General features: G+C 39.4%; 1 protein-coding gene across 4 annotated transcripts in view; it reads right to left on the bottom strand.

The window, feature by feature from the left end:
• The window catches only part of Csgalnact2 (chondroitin sulfate N-acetylgalactosaminyltransferase 2), a 34,312-nt gene extending 8,416 nt beyond the window's left edge, over positions 1–25,896 (bottom strand). Inside the window, exons 1-8 of one of the 4 annotated variants that reach the window (XM_041640521.1) lie at positions 25,792–25,896; positions 17,774–17,853; positions 14,003–14,926; positions 11,417–11,633; positions 9,593–9,694; positions 6,022–6,200; positions 4,852–4,946; positions 257–338 (exon numbers count right to left, since the gene is read on the bottom strand). In XM_041640521.1, coding sequence (XP_041496455.1) covers positions 257–338; positions 4,852–4,946; positions 6,022–6,200; positions 9,593–9,694; positions 11,417–11,633; positions 14,003–14,663 — 1,336 coding nt within the window. In that variant the 5' untranslated portion in view covers positions 14,664–14,926; positions 17,774–17,853; positions 25,792–25,896. The other 3 variants (XM_041640537.1, XM_041640532.1, XM_041640549.1) reach the window with 3 other exon arrangements.
• Between the last annotated feature and the right edge of the window lie 926 nt (positions 25,897–26,822).

Raw genomic sequence — 26,822 nt, forward strand, 5'->3', positions numbered from 1 at the left:
GCCTCTTAAAGGCACAGAACAGACCATTACAGGTGTGTTTTTGTTTTTTTTAAAAAAAAACTGGTAAATTTAGTTTTTACCTTTATAACCCCACTTTTAGTAATCCAAGACATTAATTATAAACTTCACTTTACCTTTCATATATAACCCTTACAATTTAACCAAAAGTACTCAAATCTGATACCTTTTGGAAAAATGCCATAGGCCTAGAATAAAGACATCAAGTTCTATATCCTTAGATATAATATATACCTACCAACGTTCAGGAAATCTGATTGATATTGACAAGTCATCCCAAAGCCAAAATCTCTCCAAAAACCAGAATCCTTTTTATGAACCTTATGACATAGAAGAAAAAAAATTCAATTTAATTTTTAATAACTAGAAGTTTTAATCAATAATTAAACAAGTCATTTTACAAAAATTCTTTGCCTGTCATTTGTGACTAACGAAGGATCATATGCACTTAATTCTGTTGAGACCTTACAAGACAGATACTCCAATCTGTGTGAGCACAGGATCCTACCACTTGTGATTTAACTGAACTTGAACCCTGTGCAGAATTCAAGCTGAGGTCACTAATAATAAAACAGCAGGGCTCTGACTTCAAAGGACTCATGATAGGATGGCAAGAGTTAAATGTGCTACCATGATCATCTCTACACACAATACTCTATTCGGGTGTTTACCAGCACCCATTTCTCTATCTTCTTTGGTAGAGTTTTGTTCTGGTGATTATTTGATTCTATACAGCCTGTAACTTTTTTAATTAATTAATTAATTATTTTTAAAAACAATCTCTTCTCATTTTACGTATCAATCCCAGTTCCCACTTCCTCTCTCTTCCTGCTCCTTCCACCTTCCCCCCACTTCCTCTCCTCCTCCTGCTCCTTATACCTCCCCTTGCCCCATCCATTCCTAGGAGAAGGTAAGGCTTCGCATGGGGAGTCAACAAAGGCCCTCCCCATTATATCTACAGCCTATAAGTTTTAGGAAATGCTTGTCTGTCATAGGAGGGCATAAACACTTTGTACCTGTGAGGCAATTTTGCCCCACTTGGTGTAAGTTGACTGCTAACAGGTATGAAGACGGAATTCAAACCAACCAGCTAAAAAGGGTAGGCTGTTGGGCACATTAGATCCTCTTACTCTTAGGAGAGTTTATAGAAAAGATAACTTGCTCTTTTTATGTGGCATAAGCAAGGGGTCAATAAACTACAGCCCTGGGCTAACTCTTGCCTGCCACCTGCTTTACAAATAGTTTTATCATGACAAAGATACATGGGGTTTTTCACAATACAGGAAGAGAGAGCTGCATAGTTACAACCTATTTTGACATCTCTACCCCACCCTAACTCTGATTCTATACATACTATGATGGTGAAGTGAATATGTTCTTAAAATTTAGTTTCTAGAAAAACTCTTTAAATGTTATCAGTCTAGAGAAAATAATTAATTAGTTCTGTTTCATCTTGAAAGTTATTTAAGCTGGGCGGTGGTGGCGCACGCCTTTAATCCCAGCACTCGGGAGGCAGAGGCAGGTGGATCTCTGTGAGTTCGAGGCCAGCCTGGTCTACAAGAGCTAGTTCCAGGATAGGAACCAAAAGCTACGGAGAAACCCTGTCTCGAAAAATCAAAAAAAAAAAAAAGAAAGTTATTTAAACTTTTAATCCTAGGTGTTAATACTTACTGCATTGATATATTGCTACATGAACCAGGCAAGCTAACCATAACCTAAATATCTAGCCCCCACAGTCTCACCCCCAGGAATGCCAGGTCCACAAAGGTAGCAACATGGGCCCCTCCTTGACTGTATATAGTAACACACATCTACCATTGCTACAGTTAAGACCTGACCTTTCCTACTTTCATTCCTTTCTTTCCTCAGTTTCTACGTTTGGGCCAACAACAAGCTATCAGTTCCATGTCTAAATAATACCTAGACATCTATGCCATTAATGCCTTTTGCACAGCTATAACTATACCCCTGCTGCAAAAGCCCTACTTGCTGCTTCTTGCCAGAGTTACAGTCTTTCTTCTCTCTAAATGCTAGCACACACCATACAATGCAAACTCCTTCTAGGGATTCCACTAATTCTATGTGACCTAGCCCAGCACTGTGCCTCCATGCTGCTAGCTGTGCTCCTTAGCTGCTTCCTTCCAGCCATTACATGGCCGTCAACAGCTTCATCCCTGAAATCACTTCATCAGTCTTTACAACTTAGTTTGTTTTAATCATGCTTATTATCTGACTTTATTTTTGTCTTTTCAGAATAAAGATCTTGTGAGCAAGGGAGGGTTATGAGTGCTGTGGTTCTCAGAAAAATACAGTGCTTGGCACAGAACAGTCCCATACTATTTTAGAAGAGCTCATATAACAGAGGCAGTCTGTGCAGTGCCTCAGAGTAACCATGGAGCACACCGTCTGGGCCCCAGTCTGGTTCGTTCCCCAGATACAACAGTAGCACAGCTATGCTCTCATCTGTCCAAGGGTGTCATGAAAGCCTCCACCACAAAGGTTGTCAGGAGGATTAAAGGGTTGACACATAGGCCAAATGGAGCAGTACCATGCACACAGGAAAGGGCATGTAAACACTAGCTGCTATTACTATCCAGGCACAGTGGTACACACTTGTGATGCCCAGTACTTGGAAGACTGAGGCTTAAGTCAGAGGCCAGCTTGGGTTAGACAGTAAATTCAAGGCCAACCTTAGGCTATATAGTAAGATCCTGTCGGAAAGAAGGAAGGAAGGAAGGAAGGAAGGAAGGAAGGAAGATAAAACAACAATAACAAAAAGTCATCTGGACATATACCCATGTCACATGTCTTGTTTTTTGTTTGTCTGTTTGTTTTCAAGACAGGGTTTCTCTGTGTAACTAACTGCCCTGACTGTCCTAGAACTTGTTTTGTAGATCAGGCGGGTCTGGAATTCACAGAGATCCGCCTGCCTCTGCCTCCCGAGTGCTGAGATCAAAGGCGTGCGCCACCACTGCCCGACTACACATTTCAGTTTTTAATGTTCCGTTTCCTCTATACTTACACTTTGGTATTTATTTACATTTCATGCCCTCCTCTTGGTATATAATAATCACTACAGTAACTACTATTAAATTTCTTATTAGAGTTTTGCTTGTGTTTAATGTTGTCAGTTTACTGCTTGCTATTCTAGGCTCTGATTATCTGCTCAGCAGAGATCCCAAGAGTAGATATTACTGATATCAGAGATGAATCTGTTCAACCCTGAACCCAGAGAGCTGGCCTACATTCCCAAGCCTCACATGCACGCTGTGATTTTTAAAAGAAGTAATTTCTAGTAAAAGTTGACTAATCATAGTTGTGAATTACTGTCAACTTTTAATTTTTCTATTATATGTGGTTATTGTTTATTTTTAGTATCACTTTAAATATTAAATAGATGAAGTTTCTGTCTCAAATAAAGAGACTGAGTTTAGAGTTTTTAATGACATTGAATTTTAAGAAGTTATGGTCAGGTATTTTGCAGGATGCCCCTCAGAGCGAGTTTGTCTGAAACTTTTCTAGTGATTCTCTTGAGACTGTAAGTGAGGTGCCTATCTCTACACAAGATTGTTGGTGATGCTATCCTTCATCATTTCTCCTTCTATGATCTGGGTTGTCAGGCTCACACAAGTGCTTTGACCTGAGTAAGCTCACCCACCCTCCAGCAGCAATCTTATGTCGTCTTAGGTAAACTTCTTAAAACGTATGTCTGCTAACTTGATCTCATTTTGCAATACCCATATATCCATTTTAATTATGAATTTATATATTTTTATTCACAATATATTCATTACATATAATAACATGCTTCATTATGACATTTTCTCACAAATTATTTGTTTGGATCATATTCACCCCCATTACCCTCTTCCCCCACCACATCTGCCCATCCTCTTGTTTTGTTTTGTTTTGTTTTTTCTTATCATCCAGTAAGTTTCACTAGGGTTGTTTAGGACTGTAGATGCAAGGTGATTTACAGGAGCACAGGTGCCCTGTCAGTGGCTGTACTACTGAAGATGTCTGTCCTTCCCTAGACATTCACTGTTAAAAGTCTGGGTGGGAGATTAGGTGGATGTGAGTGATCATTTGCCGCTTTGCTCCTATATATGTATATATTCATATACATATGAATGTATATGCATTCCTAACCAATACTGGCCTACACATAACATAAGGGACAGGAACTGTGTGTGTGGGCTCACACTTGCTCTGCACTAGCATTGCACATGGTGAATGAGGCATGGGAATACTATGTCCTAGCTTTACAATGCCTCTATAAACCATATCTTTTCAAACACTAAGTGTATTTAACATGAAGAAAAAGCTTATGTATGTATAGCTTAGGCAATCACTACAGGACTTGATGCCCGCATGGCATTTGCCTTTCATGGCTTTCTACATCATTTCCAACAGTCTACTACTCCCTCAAAGTCGTTCAGCAAAGCAGTTTTAATTTCTAGTTAGTGAAGTTTAAAAATTAATTTTAGTTTTAGTATTACTAAAATAAGTTGGCAGAAATGTGACTATCCAATCAGTACCTTCTGGAACATGAGGGCTTTTCTTGCGGCTAAATGTTTTCTCCTGTCACTATCACTTAGTTCTAAAGTAACAGAAATGAAGCCTTTTGATGGGGGTGGGGGTGCAAATGGATGCTATGCATGCAAATGCTATGGAACTGTGCTTGAAACAGCTAAGTTTTTTTTTTTGTTTTGTTTTTTTGTTTTTCGAGAGACAGCTAAGTTTTTAACTGAAACTTTCTTCTACCTGTAACAAACACAAAGGAAACTAGAAGAAATGATTGAGGCCTCCATAAGCAAAGACATAAAGTCTCACCAGCTGCTGCTCCACTAAGGGTGGCACACCCTGGTTGGCATAAACGACGGCAGGGTTGTAAAGACTGAACACGACCGGGTAAAACACCTTTTTACCTATAAATAAAAATACATGCTTATTTCACACAGAGAGGTTACAAATGAAGCACTTGTATTACTATATTTTTATCTTTTACTTAGGATAGTTTTATCAATACTGAAGATACAGAATATCATTGTCTATTTTATAACACATAATAGGTCAAACTATGAAACTGTAGCTGCAAAATAACAGGAAAAAACACATTAACGGGTGTAGCATGCTTATTCCTTTCAACTATGTGGAGGAACACAAAGGTGTTCCCTCAGGGGACCGTTTCATTGCTCTTTATCTTCTTCTATTCGCAGTAACAGATATAAATTAGCCTCTCATAAGCACCAAGAAATTCAGACATTTCTGTTCTTCACCCTTCAAACAAAGTCAATAAAAACAGTAAATACTTAGAATATCGTGTGAAGCATAGATATATAAAGAATAATAAAACAGAACTGCAGACAAATTTAAACCAAGATCTGGGAAAGTTGAGAAAACCTTTTCACTCAAACTGATGGTACTCAAGGACCTTACCATCTAACTAGGCCATCTGTACCTGTGTAAGGTGTGTGCATGAGTATATTTTGTGTCGTTTGTGTGTGTGTGTGTGTGTGTGTGTGTGTGTGTGTACTCATGTGTGTGGAGAGGGGCACATTATCTTCCTGAAACTAAGAACTTCTAACTCTCCCCTCTACACCACCTTTGGAGTGACTCTTTCTGACTCGAGTCGCTTACTCTTCATCAATTTCCAGACCTCCTTCTTTTGTGCTTCCTTCCTCTGCACGCCTCCATACCCACTTTAGGGGTCTAGGCATACTAGGCAGGCATCCCACCACTGAGATCACCCCAATCAACCCTCTGCATTTCTTTACTTTCCTTCAAAAGAACCACTGAAATCTGACTTCAAGAAAACAAAGGATTTGAACATCAGAGGCTCAACATTTCAATTCACTATTTATTGTTTCAATTAAATCATGCCTAATGTAACTTGTAAAAACATCCAAGGTTTAATAAGAACTTGTTTTCCCTCAAATCAATGGCAGGCAATGATACTCCATTAAGTTCAATGCTCAGCTCGTTTAACAGTGTTTTACGCACCTGGCTCAGCATTTAACCGGCAGCTGTTAAGGAACTCGGCTGAGAAATATATATCAACATCGCAGAAAAACATCAAGACTTCTCCCTTGTCCCAAGCTCGGGCACCCACATTTAGTCCTCGTCCACGATTAAATTCTTCATTCAGCGAGATCAAGGTGTAATTGTGAAAATTAGACTCACTATGAGAAAAGCACATACAAGAGTTGGTAAGTTCCATTTAAAGTGTTACAATGTCCTTCCTTCAACAGAACTTACAAAATATATTTTATATTTCAAATGACTTACTGTGTTGGTTATATATCCACACAGGGTAAGAAACTCTTTAGCTCCATGTATTTGCTTATTATCGGGAAGAGATATGGACCAAATGCCACATTTGAAGTCACATGCTAATGGGATGGCATTTTAAAAGGCACACTGCCTTCTGAGATCTTAAAAATGTACCATGAAAGAAACAAAGAGACAAGGAAAAAGAGCCATCGTTTCTGGTAACTAATAATTCATTCTATATAAATGATGCACCCAGATCGCCCCTCTAGCCTCTTTCAGGTCCTCAGACAAACACTCCTTCGTCAGAGGGCTCCTCCCTGACAGCACATAGGAAGCAGACTCTTTAATCTCTATCCTCCTCTTCAGCTGTTTCCCTCAGTAACATGGGGCGTCTTTGTTTGGCTACCTCCCCACACCATCAAAACAGATTATGTTTTCATTACTATGACACAATGCCCCTTACAGGGTACTAGTTCAATAAGTATTTGCTGAAAGAAGGAACAGTGTAGGCTTGTGCCTTCAGTAACTGAATGTCAGATGGGGAACTTGAATTAACCTTGGTAGGATCCCAAAGTAAATAGCAAGTAAAAAGGTTATTTCAAACGATCCTCAGAAGCAAAGAAAGTAGCTGGGTCAGATTACACATACGGAAACGATGAGGAGAGGGTCACACCAACACCTGTAAAAGAGGAAGAATGGGAGGAAAGCTAGACTGAGGAGACCTAGAGGAAAGCAAGACCATCCATTTCAGGTCACACAACTTTGTTAGTGCCTTACAGGGAAGGAGGAGCCAGCAGGGTTTTCTGCTAGCACAGTGGTTCTTATAGCGAAGTCCTCCAACCTGAAGCCTCCTGGTAAGGCATCAATCAGATGGTAAGCTCTAGAGCTACACCTCAGGAAGCAAGGGGTGGAGTTAGCGTCTATGCTTTAAAGAGTCCACTAGGTGCCGCTGGCACTGCTGCTAGAGATCCACGGAACAGGGCCGTATGTGAGGACGGCTGCTCTCATAACAGTGCAGCAAACTCACCATGCACGGAGTGACCCCAAGAGCTCTGGGGAACCAGACCCTTCTCTCCATCTTATGGTATACAACTCTCTCCCTTCTTTTTGAGAAACTGCCCACTGCCAGCCTGGATGCCCTCATCACAGACTATCCCTCACTCTACCTACCCCAATACCAGTAATTTCCTAGGAGTAAGGACTAGGCTCCTGTGTGGCCATCTGTGAAGCCTCCACTCCTCTCAGCCATAATGACCGAGTAGTCCAAGGGTGAGAAAAACGTTCTTCCCTGGGATTTTCTTTACTGAAACTCTCTGATGATAAAGCTGAGAAGATGTAAGCCCAGAGCCACCAACAGCTATACCCCCACCATGTGGAATAAGCCAACCTGCAGCAGGGGAATAAAGTCAACATGCAGAAAACAGACAAGACCACAAAAAAGTCTTCACGGTATTTAAGTGTCTGATACCAGTCCTTCAGGTCCCAAAGTGATTTTGATTAATTTCTTCTCCGAATTTATTTGCAATAATCCTGTCATTTCTGGGAGATACCCAGGATTCTTTGGTGTTACTTATAATATCCTTAAGCGGGCTCAGGTTCTAGCGTTTTCTACAGAGAAATCTTGACAACACAGGGAGGCGATTCAGTGATACTCCAGGGTGAATGACTGGTGCTGCTAGGTGCTGAAAAGCAGTAAAGAGGGAAGTGGGGCGCGCAGGAAGTGAGAACTGGGGTTAGGTAGTGGCAGGAGCAAGGAAGGGACACAAAAAAAGACCACAAACAGAAAGTGACTCACCAGAGACAACTAGAAATAAAGAGTAAAAGACTCCGGCTCTCAGGCATTAGGCCCAGGGCCTATGAAAATGTTCTGATTCAAGCTGAAAGAGGGCCACCATGATGTGCAGAGGGAAAGATGAGTCATATTTGTTCTCCAAGGCTGTGAGAGTCCTTGCAGCACAGGGACAGGGCTTTCCCCTCTCAGTTATGCCTGCGTCAGAATCCCAACCACATATCTGGACATAGTAGGTGGGACCCAAAAGAAGCTGGCTCAATAATTCAAGAAAAATGGCTGCTCACAACTAGCAAAAAGGTAAAAAAGCCATGAAAGATATGCAGTTTACAGTGTAGTAAAAACAGACAACCAACCTAATAGTAGAGAGCATATTTACATTAAAAATAAAAAGCATTACTCACATGACATTTTTAAAGAAGGAAGGATTAGCTACCACATGTAAAAGAACCATCAAAGGCGGTATCAGGGAGAAAGGCCACAATTTGTATAGAAAAATTTCATTTTAAAGAGTGAAAAATTATTAAGGAATTACCAATTCATTCATTCAAATCTGAGCATCTACTATAGGCCAGGTCCTACACGAGCGACTGAGTTACAGAACGACTTTCCCAGGAGGTTTGGCTATAAACACAGAGACAAAGCCGTATGTACTGTGTGCTGCAGAGTCAGGTGGGGGTCTAAAGATACAGGGGACCTAAGTGCCACTGAGAGGGAGAAGCACGGGTATAGGAGGGAAGAAAGGTGAGGTAAGTTCAGACAGTATTAAAGTAGAGATTAGATTTTAAAAAGGGGACAAGATACAGCAAGACATCCTGATTAACCCCAGGCTGCCTGCTAAGCAATTAAGAAAAGACGGGCTTTAGAGTCACACGTGAAACGAAGAGCTTACGATCATTACCAACCACCCATGTACACATGCTCAGACAACTTTACGTGTGTGTGTTGTATAAGTGTATGTGTATGATATATATGCATGTACATATGTGTGCACACTTGTATAGGTGTGCAAGTTCATGTCAGAGAACATTTTTTTGTTTGTTTTTTGAGATAGGGTTTCCCTGTGTAGCAATCCTAGCTGTCCTGGAACTAGCTCTTATAGAGTAGACCAGGCTGGCCTCGAATTCACAGGGATTCATCTGCTTCTGCCTCCCGAGTGCTGGGATTAAAGGCGTGCTCCACCACGGCCCAGCTAGAGAACAATCTTGGGTATTACTTTGCCCTCCATGTTGAGACTGGGTCTCTGTGTTATCACTACACACGTCAGCTGGTCTGTGAACTTCTGGCTATCCTCCTGCCTCTGCCTCCTGTCTTGCATAGGAACCATGGGGTTACAGATGTGTGCTGTCAAGCGTAGCTTCCAAGGCTGTGAGGACTCAGGTCCTCAGGCTGGTGCAGCAGCACTCTCTGACTGAGCGTCTGCTCACGCAGCTATCTAAATAACTAACACTCAGACCCTGAAATTCGCATCTGTACACATGCTAACTTTTGGCATGCCCGTGGCTCACCAACCTTGTGATAGATTCTAGGATAGACTTGACTTTAGATAGTCCTTCTTTCCCAAAATATACAACTGTGAGATGAATCCTCTTGTCTTGATGAATGCAAACATCTCTAAGAGAATTGAAAGATAAAGTTTGTTCAAAAAAACATAGCAGGTACAACTTATTAAAAAAGAATCACATGACATTTTGGCAAGATAATGAATAAGACACCATCAATACAGAATGAAATCACATGCAGCATTAAGTAAACATGAAAGTGATGATCTGCCCAATTGTTGAAGGCATTACAGCAAAGGCACACGGTCTGTGTGTCAGTGAGGACAACCCTTCTGGGGGCCATGACAGCCATGAAATGCTGCCATATTTCAAAACATTTCTGGAACATATGCAGTGGGATTTCTTTCAGTAGCAAATTAAAAACTATTTAAGGAAGTATGTCCAATCAGTTCAGAACCACATAAATAAATGTCTCAGATCAAGATATGGACGGACGGGGGCGGACCTTGGACTTTCCACAGGGCAGGGAACCCTGACTGCTCTATGGACTGGAGAGGGAGGGGGAGAAGGGTGGGAGGAGGGGGAGGGAATGGGAGGCTGGGAGGAGGCGGATACTTTTTTTTCCTTTTCTCAATAAAAAAAAAAAGAAACTGCTCTCAAATGGAACAATTCAGAAGATTAGTCAGCTGCTGGCACAGTGCTGATTGCACCTGCCATCAAGAATGGCTGCCATAATGTAGGTCACCCAGTAAAGAGGACAATGTAGCCTCTTAAAGCAATGCCAAGAAAGCCAATTTTTAAAAAGTTGTAGGAAATCATATCTCATAGGAGCTATTTCAAACAGGTAAAACTCAGAAGTATGGCTCCTGGATAGTATACCACAGAACAGAGTTAACTAACTTTTACATATGTAAATAAAGATTAGGCTCACAAAGAACTAAAACTGTAAGTTAAAACATGGCAACTGTTAAGCTGAAACAAGAAAGCGGCATTTTCCTTTAATGTCCTTCTACCACACTTTAACACTGAGCATTTTAAAATAGCACAATAAGCACTCTGCTTCCTAAGATGGAATGTTCTCCTACTTTTAGTTGAATGTTTGCATTTTTGAGTTTATTTCAATCTTACAATTCAAATAGCTCTCAAGAGATTTTGCTGGGAGAGGGAAACATTCTGGGTTTTCATTGTAGTGGTTTGCTGGTTTACCCATTTCTCAAAAGCCATGAAAATATGACGTAAGCTTAAAATATCCTTTACATCATCTTTAGACTTATATGGATTTTTATTATACATAAGTTTGGCTTCAATATAGTTAGATTTTAAAAGGTCAACTTATTGGAGCTGGTGAGATGGCTCAGTAGTTAAGATCCCTGGCTGCTCTAGCATAGGATCCGAATTTGGTTCCCAGCACCCACATGGAGGTTCACAACCATCTAGAACTCCAGTTCCAGGGGACCTGATGCCTTTTTCTGGTCTCAACGGGCACTGCACACATGTGGTACACATATACACATGAAGGTAAAAACTCATACACGCAAAATAATCTTTTAAAAAAGTTCAGCTTATCTTAAATTCAAACACACAGTCATCAAATGGAGTTCCCAAGTAGCTGCCACCTTCAAACTGTCAAGAAACTATATATATATATATATATATATATATATATATATATACATACATACACATGATTTAAGAAAAAGAGAAACCTAAAAAAATCCCTTAAGGCCTATAAAATCATCTATAATTGTAAGTAATCATATTTGGGGAAGATTAAGTAAACATGGACAAAATGTGGTATTTAAAGAACTTAGCCACATCTCCAGTTCAGAGTTACCTGAAGTTCTGCATGAACTGTGAAAACGCTTCAGTCCTTTCAGCCAGTGGCACAATGATATTAATAACTGATCTCGCAATGTCAATCATCTCATTCTTCACTTTCATGAGCGGTCCAAAAGGGCGGAAGAGGGTCACATGTCTGTATTCCATAAGGTCTGCTTTCTTAAAAAAGAGTTCATACTGTGTGCCTTTATCTCTCTCAGTGCGATAATAGCCTAAAGAAAAGAGTTTGGAACAAAACCAAGTTAGTCAAAGTTTAAATTCAACAGGAATACAGACTTCACTCAGACAAGGATTAAGAATATTACACCAGACTGTAGCGACTTTATCTATTTGTGAAAACACCTCCTCCTACGTACAGCCAGAAACAACTACTCTTGGGAAGAAAAGGTTTACAAAAGAAGTTTTTCTTTTTACTGTGGTACATTATTCAATCCACAAAATAACATCCAATAGTAATTATTCCTTTTTACACACGACTTTTCCCCCCTAATCCCCCCTACTGTCATAGTGCCAACAAATTACTTTTGCATTATTAAAGTCTGAGCCCAAGAGTCAAAATTTTATTAGTTGGTTCAACTCAACAAACATGAATCAAGTACCTTTGTGTTAGTCATTGACGATACAGAGACCATGTGGTCTCAGTATGAGAAGGGTCAGTCTAGTGAGGAAGACAGAAAAATAAACAGTGACAATATACTGTGTAATATGTGTATGTGTATGCATATATGTAATATAAACATATATACATACATATACATATATAAAAGTCAGACAAAGAAATATTAGTATAGATTTCAATACAATGCATGAGGTATGTTTAGGAAGACAGTATGAAGACTGACTGTGTAATATGAGTTTTAAGTGTAACACTCAGGAGCAAAAAGGTTAGACTTACCCCAACCCTCCTAAGGCTTACAATCTAAAAAGAACAACCAACCAGGATATGGGCAACATCACACAATGCAGCAAGTCCTGTGACAGAGGATGCATTATAGAGGTGACAAGAACACACAGAAAGCATCACTATTTTAAGCTTGAGGTTAGAGGCCATTTCCTGGAAGGAATGACATTTATACCAAGGCCTGGAAGAGGAACAGAAGTTGTTTAGTGGTCGCCAGTAATTCGTTTAGGAGAGAGACAGCCATGGCACAGCAGAGAAAAAGTAAAAGACAGACTATATTTCAGGCAAAGAAAAGTCCTTAAAGTGACAGGAGCTAAGGAAAACTATAAGCAGAAGGGGAGGAACATACAACTGTCATAGTGCAGAGTGAGTATGAGACTGTCATATGCTACTTAACTATCCTACTTTCTCTTCAGCTTTCAAGTCTACTGCAAAATACAAAAAAAAAAAAAACAAAACAAAACCAAAAAACCTAAGCTTTCCAGAAAGTTGGAAGAATTTTAAGAAAAACAACTAGTAAAAAAATTACAGCAGGAAAAAAGAGGAGGCCATATGAAGATGGTAGCTAAAATGTCCCAGCAAAGCACAATGCCTTGCCTGATAGACGTCAAGAGCCATACAAGTGACAGACATGAAGATCCGGAGTCAAACAGAATGCTTTTTATGGGGTAGGATGTTTATAGAATATAGAAAAAAAAGTACTTTTGAAAACACTTATATCCAAAGGGATTTTCTTTGCAGTTAAATATTTAGCAGTGAGCATTAATATGGACACAGGTAAGAATGTACAATTATATGTTTTTAGAGCAATTAACAAATATCTAAGATTTTCATGACCTTTACGTTTAATACCATCTTATAAAACATATCCTGGGGCTAGAGAGATAGCTCAGAGGTTAAGAGACCTGGCTGCTCTCCTAGAGGGCCTGAGTTTGATTCCTAGCACTCATATGGTAGATAACTGTAACTCCAGTCCCAAGGGATTTGGCCTTCTGGTCTCTGTAAGCACTGCATGCATGAGGTGCATTATACACGCAGACAAAACACCCATACACATAAAAATAAAGGAAAGAGACCCCATATCCATTTTGCAGTCTGTATTATGAAAATGTACTATTTCCTTACGTTTCCAAATGTAAAACTATGCATTCCCTTCGAGGCTGTGACCATTTGCTTCTCTCAAATGGAAAAATATCATTAACCTATTGCATTAGATTTTTTCTTCCCTTATCAAATGTTTTTCAAATTTTGAACCTTAGTTCATACATTTTTAAAAACATAAGAGGAACATCAACACCAGATAAGAGAGGAATGCAAATCACATGGCTCACAAGAGCCCTTCAACTTAATATTCTTATATTTAGGCTTAGATTTATTCTGTTTTCCCAACTCTTATTCTTATTTTTATTATGACCTCATTTTAACTTCTTCCAAAAGCCATTTCAAATTTTGGGTGAAACTAAATGGATAAAAATGTAAATGCTTTAGTACTGTGGCAATAATTGATATATTAGCATATATTACTAGCATTCTATTATACTAACCCAAGAATTTATCAAGATATTAAAAATTGTTTTTATATTTGTATGTGTCTGTATGTACATGCACACACGCCACAGCATGAGGGTAGAGGTCAGATGACAACTTGCATGGATCTTAGCAACATATTTTTCATATTACCTTCTATGAAGTCATTTTCATTAAATATCAGTTTCTCTCCAAGAGGACCCTCCTCATCTTCCTGTTCATCATCTTCATCAGGATTATTAATGACCTCCAAGCCAGCTTCAATAACTTCTACCAATTCATCTCGTTTGTCTTTCCTAACTGGCTTTTCTTCAGGATGGCGAGTGAGACCCATTTCCAACTGAAATACTTTCATTAAAGTAAAGCTTTCAAAGGGAACGACTCCATACTCACTGGGTAGTTTGGCTCCTACGCTAACTTCAGCTCTGTCGATCTGAGAATGAAGAAACTCTAAGAGATCACTAGGTGTCTGCTCTCTGTTGCCTTGATAGCCTATGCCATTAGCTCCTATATTCTTTTTCTCTTGCAATGATCTCATCTTCTCACTCATTTCTTGTAATTCTTGCTTTAGCTGGGCAATTTGGCGTTTCAGACTGGTTGCCCTGGTTTGGTAATGTTCTTCTTGCTCCTGCAGGAGGGCCTGGTAATATTCTTTACCATAATTTTCTCTAACAACACCAGGAAGAGATGCATTTCCATCAGTCTGAGGGGCACATTCCAGGAGGTACATAAATAATACTAAACTGAAGAGCAAAGCAAGGCCCAACAGCAGCCACTGGGTCCGGCTGTGAAGAATCGGTCCTCTTCTAGACATTCTTACTACTGTGTGTTTGCCCAACAAGACAAGCTCTTGGCTTGTTCATAACTTTAGCAAAAAATTATCAAAAATTAAAAAAAAGATTAGGATTTCCATAAAAGGTACCCAAATGAACTCTGCTGTAGTTTAAAAAGATTCTTTCTTCAGTAGTCATGACTACTTGCAGAAGTGAGAAATTAAGTATATTTCCTGTATTGTTACCATGACATCCACACTAAGCAATCTGATCTATAAAGTCCATTAAATGGGTGGTGACTTTTCTGAAAGAAACAGATCAGAGTCAATCAGAATTTTGTTTCTTTAAGCATATCAAATTGCTGGCAGCTATGTTACTACCATATGTAGAGGTTCAGGAAAGTGCTAATACAGTTTAGAGTAAATTGGTAAGCACTGGGAGAAAATAGAAAAATACCATAAAAGATACTAAAATACTGTGTATAAAACTTTAAACCCATTTGTTTATACCCTCATTACTTCCTGGATCAAAGAAACATCAAAATTATGTTCAGCTTTTTTACACAGATTCTAATGAGATCATTTTAAAATCATGTTCCTTATAACTCTTTATTAATATACCACTTTCCAACTAGAGCATGTAATATGTGAGAACTGGATTTCTGTATGTAGTTTTTATTACAGCAATAATGATTTACTGTAAGAGAAAGCTCCTCCGGTTATACTCACTATAGCTCACTAAATTTCTATTGCTCAACTCAACCAATCTAGGAAGCCTAAAACATCAAGCAGAGTGGGTACAATTTCAAAAGGTCACAGACATCTGGAAAACACATTAAAACATTTTTATATCCAAAAGTCCTCTGGTAGATTACTTGAGCATTAGATCATTTTCCACTGTATGACACAGCAAAAGATTCCTTACAATTCTTGAAGATTTGGAGTTGATATAAAGAAAAAACACAAATGATTTAATTATGTTTGTATGCTTTGAGAAAAACAGTAAATTTACAGAAGTACATGCCACCTTTCATGCTCCAACCAGCTGTGTGAACTCTTCCAGAATAATTCTAAACCAAGGATTACTGACTCTAGAAATAGAAGAGATTAAACTCAGACAAGGGAGGGAAGAAGCCCTCTGCTGCAAACAGAACTTCCATCCAACCAAGTGTTCTAAGCAGGATAATGTGACATGACAAGGGATGTTTCGCAGGAATGCTTTCTCCAGGTCAGCACAACCCTGGAAGCTGAGCAGTAGGGACATCAGTCCTAGGTACTTGCTTTCTTAGTCACTAGGAAAACCTGGGTGCCTGCTGCAAAAATTCTGCATTGTGTATTTTTTGTAGATATTTGTATTAAAATGTAGGCAAGATTAAAACTTTTTATGATAGTGGACCACAAATAATAGGCTTAACTTCCCTAAGCCATTTGTTACCTTAGCAAACCAAGTGACATCCTGAAAAATTTAATTCACTGTGTCTTTTATATGACAATATCTTTTACTATGACAATATTTACAAAATAATTGTAAATATTGTTTAAATGTTAGAGAAAAATAGGGGAAATTTTAAATTTTAACAAACTAATTAAAAGACAATGCAAAGCTAACACTAATTCTAAGAATTTACCATTCCTTAGAAACATAATCATGAACAAAAGAGCCACTTGAATGCCGTTACTGAAAAAATAAACTGAGAGGAATTTCTTTACTATGTGCAAGTTATTACTAGCCTACTTGTTAGGGGAAAAGGCTACACTTGAAAGTATAGAAATAAAATTTCATAAACTGTTAATAAACCCAGTGGTGGTGGCACACACTTTTAATCCCAGGACTCAGGAGGCAGAGGCAGGTGGATTGCTGTGAGTTCAAGGCCAGCCTGGTCTACATAGTGAGTTCCAGGATAACCAGGGCTACACAGTGAGACTCTACAAAATAACATCAACAACAAAAACTGTTAATAAATATAGACACACTTAACCATACAATATATTCAAATGATTTTGAGGTAAAACTTGATCATAAAGTAATATATGCTCTCTGTACCATATCTTTTTATTAATAGGTTACCTCATAGTCTTTTCCTTTATTTTACATTTTATACAATTCATAATGGGTCACCACTAAAGGTTTATTTTTCAGTGAAAGAGAAAACATGTGTAGCAGTAAGTTTTGCATTGTGATTAAATGTGTGTGTATATGTATAAATATATATGTGTGTATATATATATATGAGACTTCATGATAATATAGTAATAATTGGGTTGTGATTAAAAAATCCTAAAAGCCACTAGTTTAAGACCCACTTTTCACATATTCCATACAATATATGAAATATCCTTTCAGAATAGTGCTACTATTAGCTTCTTTTTATAGAAGAAAAATTGTTCAGAAATAAAGAGATTTAAATAAGGCTATTTAACCATTAAATGGAAGCATTAAAACTTGGGTGTTGTTTCTTCATTTTAATAAAACTATAGGTTTTATAATATTTACGTGATAATGTTGCAGTTGATTGCTTTCCACTGCAATAAAAGAAAGGCTGCTATAATTAATTAGAGTATACTTGCGTGTCTCTATAGTAGTTGTTACATCCTACTTGCCTAGTTCCTAAAAGGAACTCTGACCACATACCACAAGACCAGATTATAACTGTAACAAGCTACTAAGAATCTTAGAAGAACTAGAGATATAGTTCAGTGGTGGAGTATTTGCAAGCATGCTTGAGGTCCTAGGTTCAACACCCACCATATGCACACACACGTACACACGTACACACGTGCGCACACACACAACTCCCCCACCCCCACCCCTGTATGCACACATACATGCTGCACACACATGTTATGATTTCACACATGCACACCGTTCTGCTTGATTCCATCTTGATTTCATCTTCTGTGCACTGTATATATGTTATACATATGACATTCACTCACAGTTTGGAGCTAATTCAACCAACCTCTAAACCCAGTGAAGGGTCTGAAGAGATAAAAAATACTATAGTGACAGGAAAATGAGATAGTAAAGGTAAATAAGACAAAATCAAGTATTTTTAGAGATAGTTGAAAGAAGTTTTGAAAGTAATCAATCCTAACTCAAAAACAGATTAAGAGACTTCATCCTAAGATGGAATAATAGGGACCAGACTTACCTCTATTTTTGAAATAACCAAAATCACATGAAACAGCAGTTTTCCAGATGTTGAACATCAGGAAATGAAGAGTAGTGATCCTTGGAGAAATGAGAAACAAGTGATTACTTGTTTCTTACTGAAACTGTTTCTGATAATAAATATGTATGTGTGTATACTAAGGAAGACCAGCCTAAGCAAAGCCCAGCAGATTTCCTGAGTTGACAGGATGGACCCGATAGTCTGAAAAGTTCAAGGCAGTAAGGGTTCAAAACAACTCCAGAGACCTAAAGAGGGTATCCTTTGGGTATTCCACAGAGTGCTTGCTCGTTAGTGTAGGGTTATAAAGAAATAAGCTAAGGAAAAGACTATAAAAAACCAGAGGACACAAATCCCAACATTTAAATAGGACCAGGAATAGTATATGCTCCTAGCAGACAGACTGGAAAACTTTAACTTTATGAGGCATTGGGCATTCAAAAAAGTCTTGGCTTAGTAGAGGAATATAACCAACTTATAAACATTCATCTAACTCCTGCCAACAAATATTAAAAGCAAAACCTGAAAGAATTAAATTGTTTCCATATGATGTCATAATTTTCAAGAACATTTATAGGAATATAAAATATTTAGCATACAACAAAATAGAATTTACAATATCTGACACTCACATAAAAGTTATTCTACTTTAAAAGTGACTATACAAAAAATGCATAATACATATGGAGCAAAGAAAGGAGATGGCTGCTTGCTCTTCTAGAGGAGCCAGGTTCTGCTCACAGCACCTGCACGGAGGCTTACAACCATCTGGAACCGCCCATCCTAGAGGATTGTCACCCTTCCTGGCCTCCTCTGGTATTGAAGGGCACTAGCCCTCTCAAGAGCATGGCTATGGCAGGTCTTGCCCTTCTCCCCCAATCCCTTTGCCTTGCGAAAAACAATTTGATTACATTCCTAAAGCTAGTCCCCATGGTCTATTCCCTTATTTGGCCACTTCCTCCTCCTGAGGCAGACTACCAAGGGCCAGCAATCAAAGTACTGAAATTCAGCCATCAAACGCCCCCTTTGGCTTGCCCAATTAAAATTAAGCAAGCTCATCCTAACATAGGGCTTCCCCTTGTACCTTTATAAACTGCCATTTTCCTTCCAGCTACTGCACACATGTGATACACAAACATATGCAGACACAACATTCAAACACGAAAATAAAAATTAATAAAATCTCTAAAAAAATTAATGAAACAAAATGAACTCTTGGAAGCAATACAAGTGAGAAAAAGTGGAATTACCTTCTAAATACTCAGAGGAGCTAGGGAGCTAACTCAGCAGTTAAGAGCATTTGCTGCTCTTACAGAGAACATAGTTCTGTTCCCAGCACCTATTTTGTGGCTCACAACCACCTATAATTCCAGTTCCAAGAGATCTATGCCCTCTTCTGACCTCTGAGGACCCCTCTCTCTCTCTCTCTCTCTCTCTCTCTCTCTCTCTCTCTCTCTCACACACACACACACACACACACACACACAGACACACACACAGACACACACACACACACACGGTACAATACTACATGCAGGTAAAACGTTCATACATATAAAATATAGTCTATAAACACTTTAAATACTTAAAAAAAAGGCCAAACTAAAATTCTATGCCCAGCAAAACCAACTTTTGACAGGGTTCACTACAGTTCTCTACTCTACCAACTGAGGAGTCATCAGAACAATTTTTGAAAAACAAAGGCAAAATACTTTTATTTGGACATAAAAATAACCTGAAAGAATTCATCACCTGTACTACAAAAAGGAAAACAGATCTATAAAAAGCAATGTAAAGCACTGGTACTGTTAACTACATTGGTAACTGGCTTCTTACTGTACGTTTTAAAAGGCTTTTTTTGGTTTTTTTTTTTGTTTGTTTTTTGTTTTAGATAGTCTTTCTACATAGCACAGTTGTCCTCGAACTCACTATGTAGACCAGGCTGACCTCAAACTCATGGCAATCCCCCAGTCTCAGCCTCACAAGTGCTGGACTATACATGCCTAAAACACCAGTTTTTTTTCTTCATTTTGGCTTTTTGAGACAGGGTTAGCTTTGGAGCCTTTCCTGGAACTAGTTCTTGTAGACCATGGTGGCCTCAAACTCAGAGATCCGCCTGCCTCTGCTTCCCATGCTGGGATTAAAGGCACTAGCACACCCGGCTTAGAACCATTGATTTCTTAAGTACGTAACAAATGTTAAGTGTTTAGAAACAAAGGGATTGATCATCAGAAAGCAGCACGTTCCCACAAATCCTTGAGAGCACCTACTGTGTGCTAAGTACTGTGCTGAGTACCAAGGGCAACACCAAATGGATCCTTCAATAAGGTGCTTCTGGAGAAAACTATACTCACAGCACTTAAATGCAGGCCAAACAATGGCACAAAATGGGCTAGTCTGTGGCAGAATAAAAACAAGTTCAAGAATACAGCCAACTATTTAACAATTATAAAATCTTGGGCATAATATTTAATCATTTTGGACTTCTTCTATAAAATGAGGCAGTTATTCTGGACAGTTATTATTTTTATTTATTACTTTTAATAATAATGTGTGTGTGTGTGTGTGTGTGTGTGTGTGTGTGTGTGTGAATGTAGATGCCCCTGAAGTAAGAGGTACCAGACTCCCTGGAAATGGAATTTCAAGCATTTATGAACTACCTAATGTGGTGATGGGAACCAAATTCAAGTCCTCTGCAAGAGTAGGATGCAGTTTTAATCACTGAGCCATCTCTCTAGCCAATTTTCCTTCTAAGATGTTATGATTTCCTTCATTAAGATAAACTAAATATATATGTGTGCATGCACATGCACCCCTTTTTGTGGAACCGATTTAATTAAAATGCATTCACTTTCAGTAATCTGTAATTCTTCCTTTAAGATTTTCACTACACAATTATCAATATTAGTGTATAATGTGAATTCATAAGTTTATATAACAGTAGAATAAAAACAAAAAGCAATTTAGGGCTGGAGAGATGGCTCAGTAGTTAAGAGTAGTTGCTGCTCTTTCAGAGGTCCTGGGTTCAATTCCCAACACCCATATAACAGCTCACAACTGTCTATAACTCTAGTTCTGGGGGATCCAGTGCCCTTTTCTGGCCTCATACATAAACATGCATGCAGGCAAAACATCATATACTTAAAATAAAAGAAATTTTAAAAATGAAATAAAAGCAATTTATTGAAAAATAAAGAATAGAAAAGATGAAAAAATTATAGGCATTTATACATGGAATATTTAAATGAAGCAGATAGTTCTTTCTAACACATATAATACCTATAAAATGGCATTAATATATTGCAAATTAATTTTCTCAGTTCTTCTTGCTTGCCTGTATAAATGGTTTCATGCTGGATAGCCAAAATTCCAATATCTGTTCTACATTACAAGCTCCTACACTTCTCTGAGCTTGAGCTTCCTCATCTAAGTGGGGATAACTAAAGAACTTACCTTGGAGTACTACTATAACAGTCAGGCAAAACTCAACAAGCATTAAGTACTCAATAATTTTATATTATATAATTTTTAATAGTTGAATCTATCAAATTTTTCCTATACAACTCTTCAGTTTTAGCTTTTTTACCAGAAATAATCATAATGCAAAATTAGCACCTTATTTCCCAAGCAGATAAGTAAGTTTCATTACTCTTTTTACAAACCCTTTGAAATGTCAGTTTAGTCACAGACAAAATGTCTTTATGTAGAGTTCGATACCTGGTCTCTAAGCCAGAGGCAGCAAAGACTTCAGGTTGAAGCCAGTTGATTCCACTTTTGCAGGAGTCACAGACAGCACAGAAACTATAGACAGAGTTGAGTTTCAAGGGCCACGGAAGTCTGAACTTTATATAATCCTCACATCGTAGTGTATTACTTTCCCTAGCATTTAAAAACGTAGCAACCCCTCTTACGCCACAGATAAGACTAGCCAGACACAGCAACTCTTATTCTAAAACTTCTGTTTATACGTCTCAGTTTTTCCCTATGGCTCACTCTCTCTGTCGTTCATGATAGGTTTGAGCCCCTGAACTCAAGTGATCATCCTGCCTCAGCCTCCTAGAGAACTGAACTACAGCTACACAACGTCCAGCTTTAAAAAAGAAAGGGTTATGCTTATAAAATATCATAAAGTAAATGAATAGGATAAAAAAGGTTAAATGTAGCTGAGCGTGGTGGCTCACTCTTTTAATCCCAGCACCTGGGAGGCAGAGGCAGGTAGATCTCTATGATTTGAGGCCAGCCTGGTCTACATAGCAAGTTTCAGGACAGCCAAGGCTGTTACACAGAGAAACCCTGTCTTGAAAACAAAACAAAACAAAAAATTAAACATGAATAAAGGGAATGAGTGAAAAGTCTCTCTTACCATCCCCACAATTTTTGTGTATCTTTCCAAAATTTTTTGCCACTACTAAGCATCGTGGCACGAATGGCTTTCATATACCTGACTTTGAACACAGTATTTCACTAACACACAAATCCTAATGGAACTGCTGCCTAAATTCCCTTGAATGTAATCAGTTTCTACAACGTCCCCTGCCTAGGATAAGTTTCCACTAGGCCTTTAACTGCTTTCTACTTTCCACCTGCTATCTCTTAGATCTGGACTGTCCCTCCAAACTCCATGTGTTAAAGACTTGGCTTCAAGCCTATGGTGCTATTGGGAGGTAGCAGAATCATTACTAACCACTTAAGGAGCAGAGAGGGGAGTTAGGTAACTGGGAGTGTGTTCTTTGCTCTTGGGAGGAATATTGAAGTTTGGATCCTTTTTCACTCTTTGTTTTTTGTTTTTGTTTTTTGGTAAGCCACCTATTTTTGCTACCATGTTGACTATGCTGCCACAGAAGCAAAGCAACAGGCCCAAGTGAACACAAGCTGAAACTTGGAGAAAAAAAATAACCCTTTTGTTCCAAGCATTTTATTATAATAATAGAAAGCTGACTAACTACCACATTAAAAATTTTTCTGCAGTTTATTAAAGTTTAAAAATTCAGGCTGGGCATGGTGGTGCACGCCTTAAATCTCAGCAGTTGGGAGGCTGTGGGAGGCAGATCTCTGAGTTTTGGGCTAGCCTGGTCTCAAGTTCCAAAAAAGTCAGGGCTACACAAAGAAACCCTGTCTTGAAAAGAAAAAACAAAAACAAACAAACAAAGACTTAAAAATCCTTAGCATTACATTTAAGTTTTTTAGCTAAATTTATTTACAACTTGGAGCTAAGAAATGTTTTATTGTTTTCTTTGAATTCCATATATATTTTTTCAGAAATTTTTCATTTTGATAGAGTATTTCCTGTATATTCTACTGAATATGGGTGAAATGATTTTGTTTAGAGACAAAGTTCCAAGTTCAAAACAGTCCTATGGGAATTTTTGTTTGTTTGATTTCTTTTCTGGGATAGAATCTCCTAATGTAGCCAAGGCTGGCCTTGAATTCATGATCTTCAATTTAACATGTGCTGGGATTACACACATGTATGACCATGCCCTGTTTCCATGGGCTCTTTAGAAACCTAAACTATTGTCACACAATGTTTGGAAATCTGTTTTCCATTCCTTTATATAAACAAAGCATTGTTTTGAGAATCTTATAAAATTATATATTTATCTCCACAGTTCATAAATTTTATTAGACAGTATCTAAGTGTGACTTCAACAATATTAATAGTTTTGGTGTATCAATTTACTCATAAACTCATACACTTCTGCTTTCAGAAATACCCTTATTTTCTTGATCATATTTGCTATCTTCTGTGAGTTGGTAGGAGAGCGACAATCAGGAGCTGACAGTACAGGTAACTATATTTCCACAGCTCTTTTAAAAGATCATACTCTCAGATCATCTCTACTCATAGAGGGAAAAAAACCCAGAAATTAGAGGGAAGGGTTGATCTATGTTTGCCAGTACTCTGTCCCCTGATGCATCTCTCTCTCTCTTTCCCTCCCTCTCTCCTGCTGTGTGTGTGTTCAGTAGGCAAAGCACCTTTCCAAACTTAAGAGTACTAATATTTAAACATCTTCTTCAACTCAATTGCTTCTTGTATTTGCCCAAATTTCATGATCTGACTTCCTACAGATGTTTAGTGATTTTTCTTCTCTATTATGGATATAACTACACTAATTTAATAAACTTACATCCAAAACTAACTTTATATAAATTTAATTCAATTTTATATTCACACCTAGTTTTTGTGTGGCATTACAGTGACTATCTATGTTTTTCGTCTTGAAATCTCATGATTCTCCAATCCATTTTTAGTTAGATCCTTCGGTGCTTCATTTCCTCTGACAGCTATCACATTTCCCCTAAGAACCACTAACTTGAGTAACACAGTTATTGCCTAACTGTTATCAAACTGTACAGTCATATCATGGCCTGCTCTAACTGACTTGTGGGTAAAAGATAATTAAATGCAACGAGTCTTTGAGAAGATTGTTGCTGGTGCAAATACAGAATGTAAATAGTAACTATAATGGATATATAAATGTTTGCTAGAGACAGCATGCCAGGGTGTATCCTTGGTTGGCCTGAAACTCACAGAGATCTGCCTTCCTCTGCTTCCTGAGTGCTGGGATTAAAGGTTTGCACCACCATGACTTAACTTATGACAGCTATACTTTAAAAACCAACCTTTCCTATTGTAATAGTTAAGCATAGCAATTCGGTTACATTTTTAAAAGAAAGAGTCCACGTTAGTTAAGATGTAGTTTCCCCCTACTGGATGTCTCAGTCATTCTACATCTGGCAGAAATGCATTCACATACATAGACAAAACCAGAAGCACACATGCTCGCCAACAGAAAACCAGTCACACAACACTGTGGGACATTACGAAAGAACTATCAATTACCACAGATACGAATGACACCATACCATAAAACATGACAGGTGACTTCTGAGAATACTACATATTAACTCCATTAAAATGAAGCTCAACATAGATCGAACTAAGGCTGATGAGAGAAGTCAGACTACAGATGGGGAAGCAGGGGTACAACCTACTTGGCAGAAGCAGAACGCTCTAGAAATGCTCTACAGTTACAATCTGAGGTGTGCAGCAGGAAACACGGGACTGGGCATGGAAAGCCACTGACCTACACAGTTAACCTGTAAGCGTTTGTTGACTTCATGTGTATTTTATACCCCCACAGAAGAAGTGGAGAAGGGAAAAAGGTGATCTCTAAATTATTTGAAACTAAAGCTGGTTAACTCCAAATCCTCCAAGCCACATATACCGGAAATCCAACATCCTTTTTGCATTCTTTAGTCACCTAATTTTAAACAAGTAGTAGCAGATAATAATACAAACTATTCCTGAACTGTAAGCCATAAAACACTTTTTGTCACTTCCCAAGCCGAAGGTGCTATTTTAATACATTTTTAAAAGACACGTTAATCTACAAAGCTTTAAAAGCCCAGGGGCCTTCGGCGACACGGACTGTCAAGACACTGCACACACATCTCAAAAGCAGGCTCAAGACACCTCCAGATTTAACAAGGGTTTAAGAGGGGAAGCTTTAGATTTGTAACCAAACTGTCATGCAGCCAATACCATCACCGGTGACAAACACAAGCACCGCCCAAGTGTTTGACAAATTACACAGCCACTTGCTCAGATAGGCAAGAATTTCCCAAACTATCGGACCGTTCTGACAATTCCCCGTTTTTTCAGGCTCCGGGGGTCACCGAGTCCTACTCCAAGAGCATCTTTTTACAGGAGGCCGTTTTGTCAGAGCCAGGAGGGCTGATGCCAGAGGACGCTTTTTAACCCCGCAGTAAAAAGTTTAGCCACTCAGCAGAGACGATGGCGAGTAGGTTATAAAAACTCACAGCCCATAACTGACAGGCAAACCAACGGTCTCTGGCAGCAGCGGTCTCCTGAAACCCGACCAGACCGGGGAGGGCGCGTCAGTGAAGCACCGCGCCCGGTTGCGTCCCGTCCCAGAGGGCTCGTCGGAGGGGACCGGCCGCCGCCCAGAGGCGCGCCAGGCGAGGGAGGTACTCACCGCGCCCTCCGTTCAGCGCCGCCGCCCTGGGGAACTGCTCACCTGGCCAGCGCTCTGCGCTGGCCGGCCCGGCGCGCCGCCGCCGAGCACCGCCACTTCCGGCGCGCGCGAGGAAATGAGGGAAATGAGGGTGTGGCGCCGCCGCGCGCGCCAGCCTTCCACAACCGGGCCCCGCCCTCCACAGCCAGGCCCCGCCCTCCACGGCCTAGGTCCCGCCCTCCATGGGCAGGCCCCGCCCTCCACGGCCGGGTCTCACCCTCCACGACCAGGCCCCGCTCTCTACATCCAGGTCCCGCCTTCCACTGCCAAGTCCCGCCCTTCCACGGCTAGGCCTTGCCCTTTACAGCCAGGACACGCCCATTCTTCCCTCGTCTGTCCTATGCCAGGCACAGGAAACTCTACAACTGACAATGTTGATTCTTCTAAAATCAAACACACAAAAGCAGAGTGCCTGTGGACCTCCAGAAAAGGATGAAGGCAGAGAAACAAGCTCCTGCAGGGACTTGGAGTGCCAGGCCAAACAGCAGATTAGCTCTGTAGATCCCTGCCAGAAGACTTGGGGAACAGTGGTGTGTAGCAGCGCCCTAAGAGACTACTCTATGTTCTGTGTTGCTATGGTAGGGACCAAGAGGTCTCCAGAGCGGTCTGACCATTCTCAGGTGAACTGGGCCCTAGTCCACGAACCTAGCTTGCCAACATCACTTGGGCTAGTCATTCCATTTCATCAGACCCAAGGTTATGTTAAATTATGGCGTTTAAGTAGACAGTCCGGTAAATGATTTTAAGGTCTGAAATTATATAATTTTTAGAGAAACAAAAACAAACCTCTCCCACTCTTGCTGCTATCCTAATGATTGCTCAGGGCATATTCTCAAGGCAGTGTCCACCACAAACGCTAGCATAATCAGGTGAGCGGCTAGCAGCACAAGGCCCTCGTGTGTCCAGGTAGAATGTGGAGGTGCCAAGGGGCAGCTCTGGTGTCTGTTCCACTCTGGTTCTGTTTTCTTTGCAGGGTTGTTTTGGCAGACTAT

This window comes from Microtus oregoni, unplaced genomic scaffold (assembly GCF_018167655.1).
Source record: "Microtus oregoni isolate MIOR12 unplaced genomic scaffold, Mior012 000002F_ref0000024, whole genome shotgun sequence".
NCBI classification, from domain to species: Eukaryota; Metazoa; Chordata; class Mammalia; order Rodentia; family Cricetidae; genus Microtus; species Microtus oregoni.